This window comes from Hyperolius riggenbachi, chromosome 6 (assembly GCF_040937935.1).
Source record: "Hyperolius riggenbachi isolate aHypRig1 chromosome 6, aHypRig1.pri, whole genome shotgun sequence".
NCBI classification, from domain to species: domain Eukaryota; kingdom Metazoa; phylum Chordata; class Amphibia; order Anura; family Hyperoliidae; genus Hyperolius; species Hyperolius riggenbachi.
The window spans coordinates 346,844,310-346,862,625 of NC_090651.1; the positions used below are offsets into that span (position 1 = coordinate 346,844,310).

The 18,316-nt window shown below is 41.9% G+C and overlaps 1 protein-coding gene across 2 annotated transcripts in view; it reads right to left on the bottom strand.

Moving 5' to 3' along the window:
• Positions 1-5,118: 5,118 nt before the first annotated feature.
• The window catches only part of LOC137522971 (sialic acid-binding Ig-like lectin 16), an 89,896-nt gene continuing 76,698 nt past the window's right edge, over positions 5,119-18,316 (bottom strand). For both annotated transcript variants that reach the window (XM_068243143.1, XM_068243144.1), the window contains 4 exons: positions 16,984-17,271; positions 13,501-13,603; positions 10,130-10,220; positions 5,119-5,493 (listed from right to left, as the gene is read on the bottom strand). In XM_068243143.1, coding sequence (XP_068099244.1) covers positions 5,320-5,493; positions 10,130-10,220; positions 13,501-13,603; positions 16,984-17,271 — 656 coding nt within the window. In that variant the 3' untranslated portion in view covers positions 5,119-5,319. The remainder of the gene's footprint in view (positions 5,494-10,129; positions 10,221-13,500; positions 13,604-16,983; positions 17,272-18,316) is intronic.

An 18,316-nucleotide genomic window follows, 5' to 3' on the forward strand; every position in this document is an offset into this window, starting at 1 on the left:
TTACAAATCCAGGAAAAGCGGGTGGAGCATAAAACAGCCAATCAAAATTCAGCCATTCCTTTTAAATGGGAAAAAATGCAGCCATTCTTACACTGTTAATCGCAGGGTTCTCAAACTTGCCACACTTCGCCACTGGGTGAATAAGATTAAGATTTTGGAAAGTGGGTGGAGCCTACAACAGCCAATCAAAATTCACCTATTGCGTTTAAAGGGGAATATTTAAACTGCTGCCATTCTTACACTGTTTATGGCAGAGGCTTCAGACTTGCTGCAGTCAGTCATTAGGTGACTGGGGTCCAAATTCACTAAAGGGGCGGGGCCACAAACAGCCAATCAGATTTCTTTGCTGGATAAACTGCTTCCATTCACACAATTTTGATGCCAGGAACCTGAAAGCTCACAAAATTGGTCATTGAGTGACTGTGTGACAAGGTTACACAAAGTGGGTGGAGCCAAAAACACATTTTACTGGGAAAATATAAACTGCAGCCATTCTTACACTGTTAATGGCAGGGTTGTCAAACTTTGCACAGTTGGTCATTGAGTGAATGTGATTAAGATTTTGGGAAGTGGGTAGAGCCTACAACAGCCAATCAAAATTCAACTTTTGATTGTCAAAGGGAATATTTAAACTGCAACCATTCTTATACTGTTAATAGCAGATGCCTCAAACCTGGTACAGCTGGGCACTGGGTGACTGGGGTTCAAATTCAGAAAGGGGCGGAGCCACAAACAGCCAATCAGATATACAAAGTATTGATACCAAGGATCCCAAAGCTGATAAACTTGGTAATTGAGTGACTATATGTCAAGGTTACAAAAAGTGGGCGGTGCCAGAAACTTAATTTTTTACATGGCAGGGTTCCCAAACTTGATACAATTGGCCACTGGGTGCCTGGGATTATTATTCAGAAATGTGGGTGGAGCCTACAACAGCCAATCAAAATTCAGCTATTGATTTTCATGGGGAATATTTACATTGCTACCATTCTTACACTGTTAATGGCAGAGGCCTCAAACCTGATACAGTCAGTAATTGGGTGACTGGGGACCAAATTCACTAAAGGCGGTGGAGCCACAAACAGCCAATCAGATTTGTTAGATTGATTTCAGCCATTCTGTTATTGGCAGGGTTCTCAAACTTGACACAGTTGGCCACTGGGTGACTAGGATTAATATTTAGGAAAGTGGGTGGAGTGTACAGCAGCCAATCAAAATTCATCTTTTGATTTTCAAGGGGAATATTTACATTGCTGCCATTCTTGCACTGTTAATGGCACAGATTATTATACAGAAAAGTGGGTGGAGCCTAAAAAAAACAATCAAAATTCACCTGTTGATTTTCAAAGGGAATATTAAAATTGCTGCCATTCTTGCACTGTTAATGGCACAAGCCTCAAACCTGGTACAGTTGATCATTGGGTCACTGGGGTTCAAATTCAGAAAAGGGGATAGAGGAGGCATGGGCAAACTTGGCCCTCCAGCTGTTGAGGAACTACAAGTCCCACAATGCATTGCAGGAGTCTGACAGCCACAGTCATGACTCATAAAGGCAAATGCATTGTGGGATTTGTAGTTCCTTAACAGCTGGAGGGCCAAGTTTGCCCATGCCTGTGATAGAGCCACAAACAGCCAATCAGATGTTTCATTTCACTGGGAAAATACAAATTATTGATGCCAAGGACCCAAAGCTCACAAACATGGTCATTGAGTGACTGTGTGTCCAGTTTACAAAAAGTGGGCGGAGCCAAAAACAAATTTCAATGGGAAAATGTAAACTGCAGCCCTTCTTCACTGTTAATGGCAGGGATCTCAAACTTTGCCAAGATGGTCACTGGGTGACTGAGATTAATATTCAGGGAAGTGGGTGGAGCCTATAATAGCCAAAATAGCCCAAATAGTCAAAATTCACCTGTTGATTTTCAAAAGGAATATTTAAATTGCTGCCATTTTTACACTGGTATTAGCAGATCAGAGCAGTTTCTAGGCTAAATTTCACCCAGGGCGAGGGTGTAAAAATCGCCCCCCACCCCACCCCCATGGAGCCAGGCATAGGTGCCCGCAGTACAGGTTGAACAGGTTAGCTACGTAGGTGCCTCCAGTATAGGGTAGCCTGCATAGTTGCCCCCAGTGTAGGTTAGATAGGTAGGTGCCTGCTTTATAGGTTATCTACGTTGGTGCCTCCAGTATAGGGTAGCCCGTATAGTTGCCACCAGTGTGGGTTAGATAGGTAGGTGCCCCCAGTATAGTTTAGATAGGTAGGTGCCCGCAGTATAGGTTAGATAGGTAGGTTCCCGCAGTATAGGTTCGATAGGTAGGTTCCCCCAGTATGGGTTAGATCGGTAGGTTCCCCCAGTATAGGTTCAATAGGTAGGTTCCCCCAGTATAGGTTAGATAGGTAGGTCCCCCCAGTATGGGTTAGATAGGTAGGTTCCTGCAGTTTAGGATAGTTAGGTAGGTTCCCGCAGTATAGCTTGGCTAGGTAGGTTCCCGCAGTATAGGTTAGTTAGGTAGGTTCCCGCAGTATAGGTTAGTTAGGTAAGTTCCCGCAGTATAGGATAGTTAGGTAGGTTCCCACAGTATAGCTTGGCTAGGTAGGTTCTCGCAGTATAGGTTAGTTAGGTAGGTTCCCACAGTATAGGTTAGTTAGGTAGGTTCCCGCAGTATAGGTTAGTTAGGTAGGTTCCCGCAGTATAGGATAGTTAGGTAGGTTCCTACAGTATAGCTTGGCTAGGTAGGTTCCCGCAGTATAGGTTAGTTAGGTAGGTTCCCGCAGTATAGGTTAGTTAGGTAGGTTCCCGCAGTATAGGTTAGTTAGGTAGGTTCCCGCAGTATAGGTTAGTTAGGTAGGTTCCCGCAGTATAGGTTAGTTAGGTAGGTAGGTTCCTGCAGTGTAGGATAAATAGGTAGGTTCCTGCAGTTTAGGTTAGTTAGGTAGGTTCCCACAGTTTAGGTTAGTTGGTATGGGCGGTATGAGTTGGGCGCAGGAGCGGGGGGAGCGAACATAATAGTAATAACTCACCTGCTTCCGCCGAACCCGCGCTGCTTCAATGTCCTTCCTTTCCCGGCATCTATCTCATTAGTCACAGTGCTTCCTGTGATGACATGCGGTATGTCATCACAGGGGGCGCTGTTACCAGGCGACGGACGCCGGGAGAGGAAAGATATTGAAACTGCGGGGAACGGATGAAGAAGGTGAGTTATAACTATTATGTCCGTTCCCCCGCTCCGGCGCCCCCCCTCCTGCCGCACAATAAAGCACCCCGGGCGATTGCACGTATCACACACCCATAGAAACGGGGCTGTAGCAGATGCCTCAAACCTGCTATAGTTGGTCATTGGGTGACTGGGGTTCAAATGTTGGAGAGGAGTGCAGCCACAGACAGCCAATCTGATTTGTTTAATTTCTATGGGAATATACAAATTATTGATGCCAAAGACCCCGAAGTTCACAAACTTGGTCATTGAGTGTTCGTGCATTAGGGTTAGAAAAAGTGGGCGGAGCCAAAACCGGTCAAATACATACACAGGCAGTTCCACGTCATTAGTGGGTGGAGACAAATGCAAATTTCACTGGGAAAATGTAAACTGCAGCCATACTTACACTGTTAATGGTAGGGTTCTCAAACTTTGCACAGTTGGTCACTGGGTGACTGGGTTAAATATTCAGAAAAGTGGGTGGAGCCTACAAAAGTGAATCAAACTTCACCTATTGCTTCTCAAGGGGAATATTTAATTGCTGCCATTCTTGCACTGTTAATGGCACAGGCCTCAAACCTGCTACAGTTGGTCATTGGGTGACTGGGGTTCAAATTCAGAAAAGGGGTGGAGCCACAAACAGCCAATCAGATTTTTTTCATTTCAATGCAAATTATTGTTTCCAAAGACCGCAAAGCTCACAAACTTGGTCATTGAGTAATTGTGTGTTAGGGTTAGAAAAAGTGGGCGGAGCCAACACTAGCCAAATACATACCCGGGCAACGCCGGGCAATCAGCTAGTTAGTTAATAAAGTTTCCATTTCACATTTTGCATACTTTTTGGTTTGCTTCATGACTTTATAGGGATACTAAAAGCAGAACTGAAGTATACTAAAATAAAGAAGAGTTTCACTTACCTGAGACTTCTGCCAGCCCCCTGCAGCCGACCTGTACCCGTGCTGTTTCCAAACGATCCTCCGTTCCCACGTCACAGCTCACTTTCACTTCACGCACTTGGTGCACTGCGCCTGCGCGGCCTTGGCCCTACGTCCTCATTCATGCTCCCGTTGCCGGGAGCGTACTGCACATGCACAGTAGAAATTCTCTCATACTACGCCTACGCAGGATGCTCCTGGCTACGGAAATGCGTACGAGGATATGCGTGGCCAGGGTGCAGTGGATGTCGATTTAGAAGCCAGCTTCCAATGCATGAAGATAAGTGGGCCACGGCGGAGGAACAGAGAATTGGTCCAGGACGACATGGGCATAGATTGGGTGCAGGGGGCTGGCAGAAGCCCCATGTAAGTAAAACTCTTATTTTTTAGCATACTTCAGTTCCGCTTTAGGTGTTCTATAAAAAGGCAGTTTTACTTACCTGGGGCTTCGACTGGCCCCCTGCAGTCGCCATGTGCCCTTGCCGGTTGCCCTGGGCCATGCGCATTATCGTGTGTGGAGCGCATGCGCATGGCTTCACTGAGAGCGTCCTGTGGAGGCACAATACGAGAAGCCACAGGTAAGTAAAACTGCCTTTTTATAGAACACTTAAGTATCCCATTAAAGCGGACCCAAACCAAACATTTTTTTTAATTCAAAATATTTAGTTGCACTGACACATACAAAGATCAATAAACACTCCTTCAAGCCTATGAGCATTCCAGTGCATGCTTATCACCCTTCTCTTTTGATAGCTAGTGTTATACAGGTGGCAGCCATTAGCAATTCCTCCTTTGCCGGACACCACCTACTCCACCAGTCTGCCGGATTCTGTCCCGGCAATATGAAAGGAAGGGAGGGGTTCCTCCAATAAATGTAAAATATTTGTCACCTGGAGTTATTATTAACTTAAAATTGTAAAACTAATGGATCTGCAATGGAGTCTTCATGAGGCCCATTTTAGAAAAACACCAAATTCTTCATCACTTAAGTCTTTCTGAGAATGTTATTTTCTTCTCATCAATAAAACATTTTTAATTTTGTCAAAAAAGTTCTTGTCCTAAAAGAATGCCTTGGAATGGTATATCTGTTTTTCATATAGCAACTTTTCTATGCAAGGTTCTACAGTGCAGTTATCTTACACTCTTTGTCTTTGCAATTTTATGCATTACAGTATTTTGCAAAAGACTATTCCTCCACATTGCGTTTGACCTCAGAATATTCTGTTTCCACTGTCTCTATATTAGTGTTTCGTTTCAGCTTAGAAAAGTCAATGCTTGCATATTGCATTTCTCCATATTCTAATGTTGCTGGTTCATCTTCTGGAGGCAGCTGATGATCCTTTTGTTGATCTTGGGAATCCTATAAGAAAATGTGACATGTTTACTCTGCAAAGATCAAAGATATCTGGTTTTCTCAAACCAAAAGAAGTTGCTAAATAGCGTTAAGCTTGAATTTCACACAATCGTAATTTTGCATCGAAATTTGCAATGACTGTGAAATCATAATGTAAAATTTGTAATTTATTTCACACATGACCATAATTATGTTCTGTAATTTCACGATTAACTGTAATTATGCAAAAATGCTAAATTTGATTCTGTAGAAATAGGTAAAAAAAAATGTTCAAAAAGACCTTGTAGTTTTTGAGAAAATCAATTTTAAAAAATACAAAAAAAAATGTTTTTTTTTAAATTGGTAAATTATGTTTTGCTGCAGTACCCTTCACTATTTACCAAGTTATGAGGTCTGCACACACATTTTATACATTTTAAAGTAAACTTGTGATCTAACGCTGGGACCCTCTGGAAGTTCATGACCACGCCTGGGCACTACCATGGAGTTTGGCTTTTTCCACAGAGCTCCATGCTACTGTGCAGGGGTGAGGTGTCCTGCATCTGCACTTGTTCATGTTTGGAAGCATGGCCGTGAACGTCCACAGCGTACCAGTGCTGGATCAGTTGTTTCAAGGAGGATGTAAGAAGAAGTCTCTGAAGGAACCAGGTCCTCCCTCCACCAAGGTAAGTATGTGACTTTCTTTTTCTTTTTTTTCTTTTTTCAACCACTATACCACCAGCGATGCGGATATCACCGTCCCTTTTTCCATCCTTTCACCACCAGGGACGGAGATATCCGCACCTCCCGCCGCTCCCGCCAATGTCCGTGCTCCCGCCCGTGACCCGGCGATCGTGCACGCCGCCGCCCGCTCACCCGGAGATCAATGAACGGGAAAAAACGTTCCCGTTCGTTGATCTAAGCCCCCCGCAATGATCTGCTGCTTCTATGAGAAGCAGCGCGATCAATCATTGTGAAAAAAAAAAGTTTCCCAGCCTCATAACACTTCCTGCAAGCGTATTTCCTATGCTTGCAGGTTGCATAAAAAAAAAGTTACTGTTACTGTGGCCATCTTGTGGCCAAATAGTAAAACTACACCCTAAAGCATTTTTCATATACAAATACATTAGTTTTACACTAAAAATTAACTCATTACCTCCCACACTCCCCCAATTTTTTTTTTTGTAACTAAAAAAAAAAATTACAATAAAAAAAAATACATAAATAGTTACCTTAGGGACTGAACTTTTTAAATATTTATGTCAAGAGGGTATAACGCTGTTACTTTATAAACTATGGGCTTGTAATTAGGGATGGACGCAAAACTGAAAAAAATGCACCTTTATTTCCAAATAAAATATTGCCGCCAGACATTGTGATAGGGACATAATTTAAATGGTTTTATAACCGGGACAAATGGGCAAATACATTTCATGGGTTTCAATTACAGTAGCATGCATTATTTAAAAACTATAATGGCCGAAAACTGAAAAATAATGATTTTTTTCCCCACATTTTTTCCTATTTTCCCATTAAAACACATTTAAAATAAAATAATTCTTGGCATAATGTCCCACCGAAAGAAAGCCTAATTGGTGGCAAAAAAAACAAGATATAGCTCATTTCATTGTGATAAGTAATGATAAAGTTATAGACGAATGAATGGAAGGAGCGCTGAAAGGTGAAAATTGCTCTGGTGCTCAAGGGGTAAAACCCCTCAGTTGTGAAGTGGTTAAAGTTCCAGGTGAGTTTTAACATGTTTAAGATGTGTATGCAGAACTCATCTTACCGAGTTTTAAAACCATTCTTTGAATTTTAATTTTAAAAACTAGAATGTCTTTTTGTAAAAAAAAAAAAAATGTGGCTTGTTCCCAATGGTTTGCGCAAATGTGTTTTTGCAAAAAATGAATTATGTCAGCCACGTTCATTATTTTAAAATTTACAAATGGATTACGTGAAATCAATTAATTTTCAATTTGTAACAATGTACGCCAAATTTTACACAAAATTTAGCGTAAATGACATTAGCACATTATGATCATCACTATTGCTGAACGATAATATGAGATCTAGAAGGCCCACTTTTCTGTGTGAAGTGCTGATGATTGTTTTCAATTTGTTCAATTAATATTGGGGAGCAAGGGTTACCAGTATGTTAGTTTCTGCTTCATAACCATTATCATGAATACCTGGTGAGTTTTATGAAAAGTAGCTTTATGATTTTTTTTTTATCCTTTTCTTTTCAGGTTATTTGTCACTTGAGACTTTGGCCCATATTCAATTCACACGTTCTCCTAAGTTGTCTCCTAGACCTAGATGATATGTTCACACCTTCTTAATAAAATGCCTTTTAAACCAACAGCAAGCATGAAAATACTCAGAATAATTTTGACAGTACTTTTTCATCACTTTTTGGTACTTTTTAAATTTCACATGCTGAAAAAAGTATTTGAAACAGAAGATGAAAAAGTATCTACTAAGAGAACACTAAGGAGAAAAAAAGTTAATTGAATAATGGCCACTTATGCCCACATTCTTCCTCAATCAACTTGGACATGAAAACTGCCACAATCCTAACTATTTTTTTCAGTCCAAGGCACTTCCAAAGTGGCTGAAAACTGCTGAAAAATCTATTCAAAGTTTATAAGACTTCTTAATGACATATTTAAGTTAGCTATTGAACTTGTTTGTTCTACATTAGTAAAGGCCCCACCTCTTTCAGGCCACTCATGGACTTACCCTCAGATTCACTTAGGCTGCTTTCACAGTTAGATGTTACAGACGCACGTTAGAGCAGCCTGTAACGCACCTCACCGCACAGTAATGAAAAATCAATGGGCTGTTCACAGTGCCCACGTTGCGTTACATTGTAACGCTGCACCTCAAGAGAACATACTGCATGCAGTACTTCATACGCGGCTAAGCCGCGTTAGACTGCTTGCACATGCTCAGTAATGTTGGGGAGGAGGGGAGAGCGGCCAGGCACATGGCTAATTAATATTCACTGCACGGTGTGACGCGCAGTGTTTACTTCCTGGAGCGGCCGCTCTGTGCGGCGATTGGCTGGCGGGACCACGTGATGTCACATGCGTCTAAGAGTACGCATCATGGCATCACGGACGCCAGAGTGAGCTGCACAACATGGCTCAGTCTGACGTCCACATCCAGCACCACCAGGCGTTGCGTTAGGGGCACGTTATGCGACCATAACGTCCCCTAAAACGCAACGTCCTGGTGGGAGAGGAGCCTTAAGGTGCTCATACATCTAGCAATATATGGGCACCGTCGACAAAAGGACAGATCTCTCTCTGATTGAATCTGATCGGAGAGAGATTTGTGGGCTGCACATACATCGTGGGCTGATTTCCGGTTGATTGTAGTATGAAACCTTTTGGGAATGATCCCACCAAATGTGATCAGTCATCGCAATATCGCCCCATCAACGCTGAGCACTTGATTGACCACGTTGGCCTCAGATTTCCCAGCATGCGTAATCAATACTTTGACCAATTTTGACCTGAAATTGATCGAATTTTCATTTGAGCATTCTTGTTGCAGCATCAATTTTCATCTGACTCGATAATAATAATTGAATTGAATGATCGATTGGCTGTAAAATCAACATATGTATGGCCACCTTAAATTATCAGATGTTCACAGGAGACAACATTGTTTGATTAGTACAATATTAGCGTAGAAATAGGTAGTTTTCTTCTCATGTGTGGCAGAGAATTTTGAAAAAAAAAAATATGACATTTTCATATAAACAAACATTGTTCCCCAAAATGTGTTTTTTCATGCCCCACTGCCTTCAATGCATTTTGCAAAAAAAAAAACCAAAATAAAAACAGTCAACACTTTGTAAAAAATGTATTTAAAAAAAAAATGTTTGGCAAAACATATTGGTTTTCATGTTAAATAAATTTGCTAATCCCTAGTCCCAAAAAGGCCTTCAGTTATAATGCGCAAAAAGTGGGATCAGCGCATCACCAGGCCGCCTCCGAATGGCCTCCAATCAGAGATGCGCTGAGCCCCCCCCAGAGACCGCAAACGCACCTTGAACCCAAACAGAAGCTCTGCATATACACCAAAAGCAAAGCTGTTAAGTGGGAGCGGCTGACCAAAAATGAATTAAATTAGTACATAGCAAGGAAATGAACAGCGCTACTTAAAAACAGACTAGTGCCTACCTGCAAAAGAGTGCAAGCCCCACTTGTGGGATATAATACACACCCAGCATACACATGACCTGTCTACCACTGGAGGATGTTGGTTTCCTGTAACAGCTTGCATGCAACTTGTTAAGTACTCGTCCCTCCCACTGCAAAGAAGTCAATCCTCCATGGGAGGGGACCTAACACTAACTAAATCCTACCTATGCATATGCATAGCCTGGGTGCGCTACCAAGTAAAATTGAAAATTGCGCAAAAAGTGGGATCAGCGCATCACCAGGCCGCCTCCGAATGGCCTCCGATCAGAGATGCGCTGAGCACCCACCCTCCATAAATTTTGAACCATAAAGCTTTTCTGTCAAACAATACCTTCAAAAACAAAGCCAGGAAGCAGGTAAACCGGCTTTTTTTGTTGCTCTTTTGTTAGTAAACTTTTTTGCTCTTCCTAGAAAACATTACGCAGCAACAAAACAATTTCTTTATTACTTACATTAAAACACATTTCTGTATTGCTGTAGATTGCATCAACATCACTAGCATCCATCTGCTTTGAAATGTCATTGTTGTGCTTCAGTCTTCTCCTAGAAGAGTAAAAAAAAAAAAAAAAACTATAATAAAAATGTTTTTAATTGCATTCATTGGGCGTGATATACTAAACCGTGATAACTCATATCACGACCGTTTTCGCACGCATTTTCGCGTGCAAACGATATTGGTGTCGGGTGAAAATTCGTGTTTGCGCGTGAAAATGTCCAATTGCACGTGCAAATTCGTGATCGCGCACAAACACGAAAATGTGCATGAAAACGCCCGTGATATGAGTATCACAGTTTAGTGAATCAAGTACATTGAGTATTTCTCAGAGAGGCCAAGAATGGTTTTAAAGAGACAGGCATAACATGCAGGAAACTTGTCATACATGTGTCTCTATGATTTAACCACTTGCCGACCGCGCACTCATAACGCGCGTCGGCAAAGTGGTAGCTGCAGGACCAGCGACGCAGTATTGCGTCGCCAGCTGCAGGCTAATTAATCAGGAAGCAGCCGCTCGCGCGAGCGGCTGCTTCATGTCAATTCACGGCGGGGGGCTCCGTGAATAGCCTGCGGGCCGCCGATGGCGGCTCGCAGGCTAAATGTAAACACAAGCGGAAATAATCCGCTTTGTTTACATTGTACGGCGCTGCTGCGCAGCAGCGCCGTAAGGCAGATCGGCGATCCCCGGCCAATCAGCGGCCGGGGATCGCCGCCATGTGACAGGGGACGTCCTGTCACTGGCTGCACAGGACGGATAGCGTCCTGTGCAGCCCCGATCACCGGGGATGACAGGTAGGAGACGGAGGGGGGGAATTTCGCCGCGGAGGGGGGCTTTGAGGTGCCCCCCCCGCAACATGCCAGCCAAGAGGAGCGATCAGACCCCCCCTGCACACCATCCCCATAGGGGGGAAAAAAGGGGGGCCATCTGATCGCTCTGCGTGCTGCCTGATCTGTGCTGGGGGCTGCAGAGCCCACCCAGCACAGATCACAGAATACAGCGCTGGTCCTTAAGGGGGGGGTAAAGGGTGGGTCCTCAAGTGGTTAACCACCTGCGGACCGAGCGAGTATAAATCTACGGTGGGCAGGGGGCGCTGCAGTCCTGACAGGACGTAAACTCTATGTCCCATTGACCGCGTGCCCCAGCCCGTCCGCGTCGCTCGGTCCGCTCTGCCCCCGCCGCAATGTGCTGCCCTGCCACCTCTATGACGGCAGAGCACTGTGAGCCGGGCAGGAGCTTTTTTTATTGGCTCCTGGCCCTGTCATTCATGTAAGCCGTTCCTATTGGCTTACATGGAATGACAGGGTCAGGAGCCAATGAAAGCGGCTCCTGACCGGCGCACAGCGCTCTGCCGTCATAGCGACGGCAGAGAGAGCAGCCTGCGGCGGGGACAGAGCGGCGTGTACGGCGGGAGCGACGGTAACTTGCGGCGATTCGTCGGGATGCGGCGGTTTGCTGGACCAGCACCCTCTGGTCCTTAAGGGGGCAGAGGGTGCTGGTCCAGAAAGGGTTAAAGGGAGTCTGAAGCCATTAAAATTACCACATTTTATTTACCAGTCCTCTTCAGCATTAAGATCAAAGATGATTTGCCGCATCCCCACAGCAGAACAATGTATTTATCCCCCAGTAATCCCGGGGCAAAATTCTACGACTCTTTCCAAATCGCAGATTTTGCTGCCCGGGGGAGGCAGAGCTGAGCGCAGTAGCTCTGCCTCCAGTGCAGTCAATCTCTGCTGATCACCGCCTCTCCCCGCCCCTCTCAGTGAAAGAAGACTGAGAGGGGCGGAGATCAGCGGAGATTGACTGCACTGCGCTCAGCTCTGCCTTTTCCAGGAAGTAACAGAGAATTTTGACCTTTGGATTTCGGGAGGATAAACACATTGTTCTGCCTCAGGAATGCTTCAGACAGTGGCTTCAGACTCTCTTTAATGTCTGGTACACACCATGCAATTTTCCATTAGATAGACGGATCGAAGCGATTTTTTTCAATAGTGTAGAAAAAGAGCAACTGGCACTGCTGCTAAATGGGTTTAATAGTTGTGTGCAATGGTTACAGGCAGCCACCTAAACATGGCAGAACAAATGTAACAAACTGTCCGTTGAACATACCGGGATGCAGGGCTTGTCTCATGCAGTGGGTGCGGGCACAAAAAGCCTAACAACCCTTTCACACCTGGCGGGGCTTCTTTCGAGACTATGTCCATTATTAAAAAACAAAAAAATTTTCTGACAGGTCTGATCTGATTTCCAATCATTTTTCTGATTGATTTTCTGATCATTTCTATACAAAATCTATCAGAAAAATGATCGGAAATCAGACCAGACCTTACGGAAATAATCGATTCAACCCACCTGACAGGAAGTTGCATGGAGTGTACCATGCATAAGTGTAACGGTAATTATAATTAGGCAGCTACCAGGTTCTTCTCAACAATTCACACAATTCCCTGAAATTATTGTCTATCAGGTGTTCAAAATTATAATAATAATAATAGGATATCGTTGACTTCCTTTTTAGTAATCCGCCCCTTCAGCTTACTCTTGCCTAATGTTTATTGTTGCTGTGGGTCTTCATTTGAAATTTCTGCTGCATTTGCATCTTAGAATTTGGCAAATCAAATGGACGTCCTGCTGATTTTTTGATTGGACCAATTTCAGGCTGCATAAAATAGGTGATAATTTTACATGCAAACAAGACTTCTTAACATCTCATAGACCAGTCTAGTCAAAACTGGTGGTAGTATGGAAGTGACATCTAGTAGCAGAACACAGGTATTGTAGGGGATGGCAAAACCTAAACAAGCCTGGCTTTTACAAATTGGATAATGCATCTGTAGTAACTTACACACACTACTAGGTTAGTGATGATTGAAAATGCTGGTATAATTTTCACATAAGTTTTCATGAAAATAATAAAATATTGACTTTCTAGGAAAAATGCTATCAAAAATCCTTTTGTAATCCTTTTGCAGTTTTCCACAGTTCTTCGCAGTTTTGCGCTGTTTTTTCACCTTTTTTTTTTTTTTGCAGTTTTTGACATTTTCTATTTGAAAAGCGCGATCCCTTTCACATTCGAAGATGTAGTTTACACCCATACATATCCCAGTTGATATATTTGTGAAGGAAAAAATTGCGGTTTCTGCAAAATTTGCGGTTTCCATGAAAATTCACGGATTCCGCAGTATTTGTACTTCATTGACCATTTTGAAAATAAAAATAGCATTTTCACCGCAAAAATTACCCTGGTGAAAATCTGTGAGCTACACTAGACTCAGCTTCTATGACTTATAACAAGTATGCAAGCACAAACAAAGGTAGGAAGGACTTACTTTCTGCAGTATATGATAAACAAAATTCCAATTATTATTAAGATGCCAGCAAAAGCTCCAGCGCCTGCTGCAGCAACCAGAAATGCATTAAAAGGAGGCTGGCCTGAAACAAGAAATAAACAGCAACAACAACAACTATTATTATTTTTATTATTATTAAATACTATTTAAATAATAATAAGATCTGGTAATAGTAAATTATTATTATTATTATTATTGTCACTATCCTGCGTAGTAAAGATAATTTCATTGTAAACAAAAGGGTTTAAAGACACCTGAAGTGAAAATAAACTTATGAGATAATAAATTGTAAGAAGAATAAGCTAAGAAACAGAACACTAGTAGCAAAGAAAATGTTTTATGTTATTTTCCAGTACAGGAAGAGTTAAAAAAAAAAAACTTCAGTTATCTATGCAAAAAAGCTTCTCCGAGCTATTGGGCCCACTGGGTAAATACAGTCCTGTTTTCTGAAGCACTTAACAGCCATGAAACAGTTAAAGAAAGAGTGAAATATGTTTTTAATGCAGTAAAGTTCAAAGGTTCATTATTTCTGTTTTGTTTTATAGCTTGAAAGTCAGAGTGTGGCTTCTAAACTGCGGTGTTATAAAAAAAAAAAAAAGCTATATAACCGAAAATAAAAAATACGAGGCTCTTTTCTTTGCTGCTAATGTTCTATTTGTTATCCGTACTACACATACAATTCATTAAATTATATTTTTTCTATTTTTGGTTTTTGGGCTGCGCAGCCTATGACAACAATATATACGTATGCATATGTTATTATTAGCGAGTTAAGCTACAGGGGTGTGGTCTAGTGGCTTCTCTGGAATTACCTGGGTGTATGGGGGAGTGGGTGGGTCAGTTTGCTGACATGTGATTTTAGGTGTTCTTATTGGGTAATTAATGAAGTTTTGTATTTTTATAATCAATGGTATTTGTATTCAATCAGGTCATACCCCTCCTTTTTTCTATCTCACATTTTTTTGATACAATTCATTACATCATACTTTTTTTTCCGCTTCAGGTTTGCTTTAAAGTGGATCTGAGATGAACTTTTACTCATTGCATAATTGTGTTCCTTTCCTATTGTTTATAGGGCATTCCTCAAGCCAAATACTTTTTTGTTTTTGTTTTAATACTCTAATTCCCTATAAACTAAACAAGCCACACCCACAGGTTTTCAGAGAGCCAAGGCACCTTCAGACAGTAACAAGGGCTTATGGGAGCTCAGTTTGGGCAGGAGGAGGGGGAGGTATTACTAGCCAGAGATTTCAGAGGCAGAGGGGAGGAGGGGGGGGATTAGTTTTTTTTTTTGCTCAAAATGCAGATAAGCCTGCCTCTGTGTAATGTTTACAAACAACATGGCTGCTGTCATTGTATCACAGGAAGAAATAATCATAATCTATTAAAGCTGTTTGCAGCTAGATTTGCTGTGTAAACTATCTAAACTTTAGATAAGATATATATAGACAAGTTACTTGTTATAGTTAGTTTTTCATCTCGGATCCGCTTTAATGCTTATGTCTCCATACTTAACCTAAATGTGTAACAATCACCTCTTAAAACTATCATTATATTCACATTCTCAGTTTTAGCAAATTTCTGGCTTCTCTTCACACCCTTCCTCTTAAGAAATCCACCTGGTTTCGCCTGAAAACCAAATCAGGTACCACCCCTTTTGCCTGACCCACACCCCCTTGTGTAGGAAATAAAAAATGAAGAAGATTGAGTGGAAGGTTACTCATTCCACATTATATATGGACAGGGATGGACCCAGGTGATAAGAGATGCAGTTTCTGATTGACGGCATGAATGGTCCATCTTCAATTTGCCTCAATATGCAATCTCTGTGTGTGGTGTGTGTGTGTGTGTGTGTGTGTGTGTGTGTGTGTGTGTGTGTGTGTGTGTGTGTGTGTGTGTGTGTGTGTGGTGTGTGTGTGTGGTCAGGGCCGGGCCGAGGCATAGGCTGGAGAGGCTCCAGCCTAGGGGCGCAGTGTAGGAGGGGGCGCACAATTCATTCAGCTGTTATTCCTAATTGTGTTTGAAGCAGAAAAAAATAAGAGAAGGGGATACCTGGCAGTGACTGCAAGCCAGATAACTAGAGATTAAGGTGTTGAGGGCCCTGGGGTGCCTCTTAGTCTAATAGCAATCAGTGTGTGACACCTGGGGTGGAGGGATGGAGGGGCGCACTTTGGTGTCTCAGCCTTGGGTGCTGGAGGACCTTGTCCCGGCTCTGTGTGTGGTGTGTGTGGTGTGTGTGTGTGTGTGTGTGTGTGTGTGTGTGTGTGTGTGTGTGTGTGTGTGTGTGTGTGTGGTGTGTGTGGTGTGTGTGTGTGTGTGTGTGTGTGTGTGGTGTGTGTGGTGTGTGTGGTGTGTGTGGTGTGTGTGTGTGTGTGTGTGTGGTGTGTGTGTGGTGTGGTGTGGTGTGTGTGTGGTGTGTGGTGTGGTGTGTGTGTGTGTGTGGTGTGTGTGTGTGTGTGTGGTGTGTGTGTGTGTGTGTGGTGTGTGTGTGTGTGTGTGGTGTGTGTGTGTGTGTGTGTGTGTGTGTGTGTGTGTGTGTGTGTGTGTGTGTGTGTGTGTGTGTGTGTCTGCGATAATGTTGGACCAATCATAAGATCCAGTTTTTCTAAATTTGTGTTTTTTTGTTGTTTTTTTGGTCATTTTGCTTTCTCTGATGCAATAATGACCAATAAAATACTCCTTGGAAACCGGGAAACAGAAAAATGGAAATTGGAAAAAACAAAAATCGGCATTGACGGAAATCGGAATTTCTGAGGAATCCGAAATGGGCATTTCTGACCAGCCCTAATTTTTAAAGCGGTATTGTCACCATAAAAATCAAATTTCAACAGCAGCTGGTCTGAGTGTATTAAGTGATAAAGATGCTAATCCTGCATTAAAAACTTGCAAAACTTTTTCTGCTGTTATGGTTTGGAGTTATCACATACTTAAGGAGCACTGGCCCTTTAGTAGTCAGTGCCAAACAGTTGCATGCTGGGGGTTCTTTTTATCTATAATATATTCCTCCTTCCATTTATTTCCCTGCCTAGCTTCTTATCTGAAACACCTCTACTCACTTGTGTTTACAAGAAAAGCTGAGGTGACTCCACGATTGGAGGAGAAAAAGAAAAGACAAGACAGTGCAGTTCCCAGTATACACCTCAGTGTGAGTGTCTGAAGACTCTGGGAGGAGGGCAGCTAATGAATACACAATGAGCAAGAGAAGGGAGGGGAGGGGGGAAGACAAGAGTCAGGGAGGATATGATGTGTTAGCTAGGCTAAATGGCCACTGCCTAGAATAGGATTTTTCAGCTTTTTCTTTATAAAATTCACAGGAATCATTACCTGGATAGCACAATACATCTGTTATGTAAGTAGAAGTAGTATTTATCTACATATATTTGTTTTTTATTTCTATGTTAGAATGGGTGTCACTTATTAATATATGCAAGTTAAAAATGTTCACTTCCAAAAAATAATTACCCTTTTTGCCGAATAGTTCCAGAACAAGCTCTCCATACTTGTTGGAAGTGACGCACTGTACAGTTGGGTAGTTGTTTTCAGTGACGAAAAGAGTCAGTGTGCTGTTGAGAAATCTATCGGCTGTCACAGTGGAAATATTACGTTCCTTATTTGTGTGGTTCGAGGCATAACCATTGATTTTCCACTCAAGAGTTGCCTCTGGAAAGGACTGAATTACACAAACACATTGGATGAGTTTTTCTTTCTGCCAACAACTGGAATTCCCTCCATCAACAGTTTTGGGACCATCTGTAAAGTAAGCAACTTTTTAATTTCAATAGTTTTTATTAAGGAAAATGCCAAAACCTATCCATTCAATAAGGCACAGTTACCCCATGCAGGGGGATCAATACATGTAAGGCACAGATAATAGCAAGGAAAATATAACATATGTAAAAGAGAATAACTTAATAATAGAAAAGTTAAAGAGTAACTGTGAGGCAAAAAAAAGCTAATTTAACCAGTTCACCCCCAAGGGTTTTTACCCTAACGGACCAGAGCAATTTTCACCTGTCAGTGCTCCTCCCTTTTATTCCCTAATAACTTTATTACTACTTATCACAAGAAAATGATCTATACCTCATTTTTTTCGCCACCAATTAGGCTTTCTGTGGGTAGTACATTTTGCTAAGAATTTTTTTATTCTAAATGCGTTTTAATGGGAAAAATAAAAAAATAATGGAAAAAAAATCATTACTTCTCAGTTTTCAGCCATTATAGTTTAAAATTAAACATTCTCCTTTGGATAAAACCAACACATTTTATTTACCCAGTTGTCCCGATTATTAAACAGTTTAAATTATGTTCCTATCACAATGTACGGCGACAATATATTATTTTGAAGTATAGGTGTTATTTTTCTGTTTTTTTTTTTTGTTCTGGTCATAATTACAAGCCCCTATGTAATAAATTAAAATTAATTTTCCCTAATAAAATATAGATTAAAAAAGCTGAGTCCCTAAGGCAACTATTTATTGATTTATTTTAAGCTTATTTTTTTTACAAGTGTTTTTTTTGGAGGGGGGAGGGTTGGAAGTGTTTTTTTGGAGGGGGGAGGGTTGGAAGTGTAATTTTATAAATTTTATTAATAATGTGTATGTACCTGTATATGTATGTGTTTGTGTGTGTAATGTACTTTTTGGCCACAAGATGGAGCTAGTGAACACTCCGGTTATAGGAAGTGATCACTTTTTTGTTTTGTTTTACACTTTATTTAACTGTAACAGTTTCCTGTTTTGTGAATGGAGGTGGCCGCTGTTCGCGGTCACGTCCATTCACTCCAGGCATTGCGATT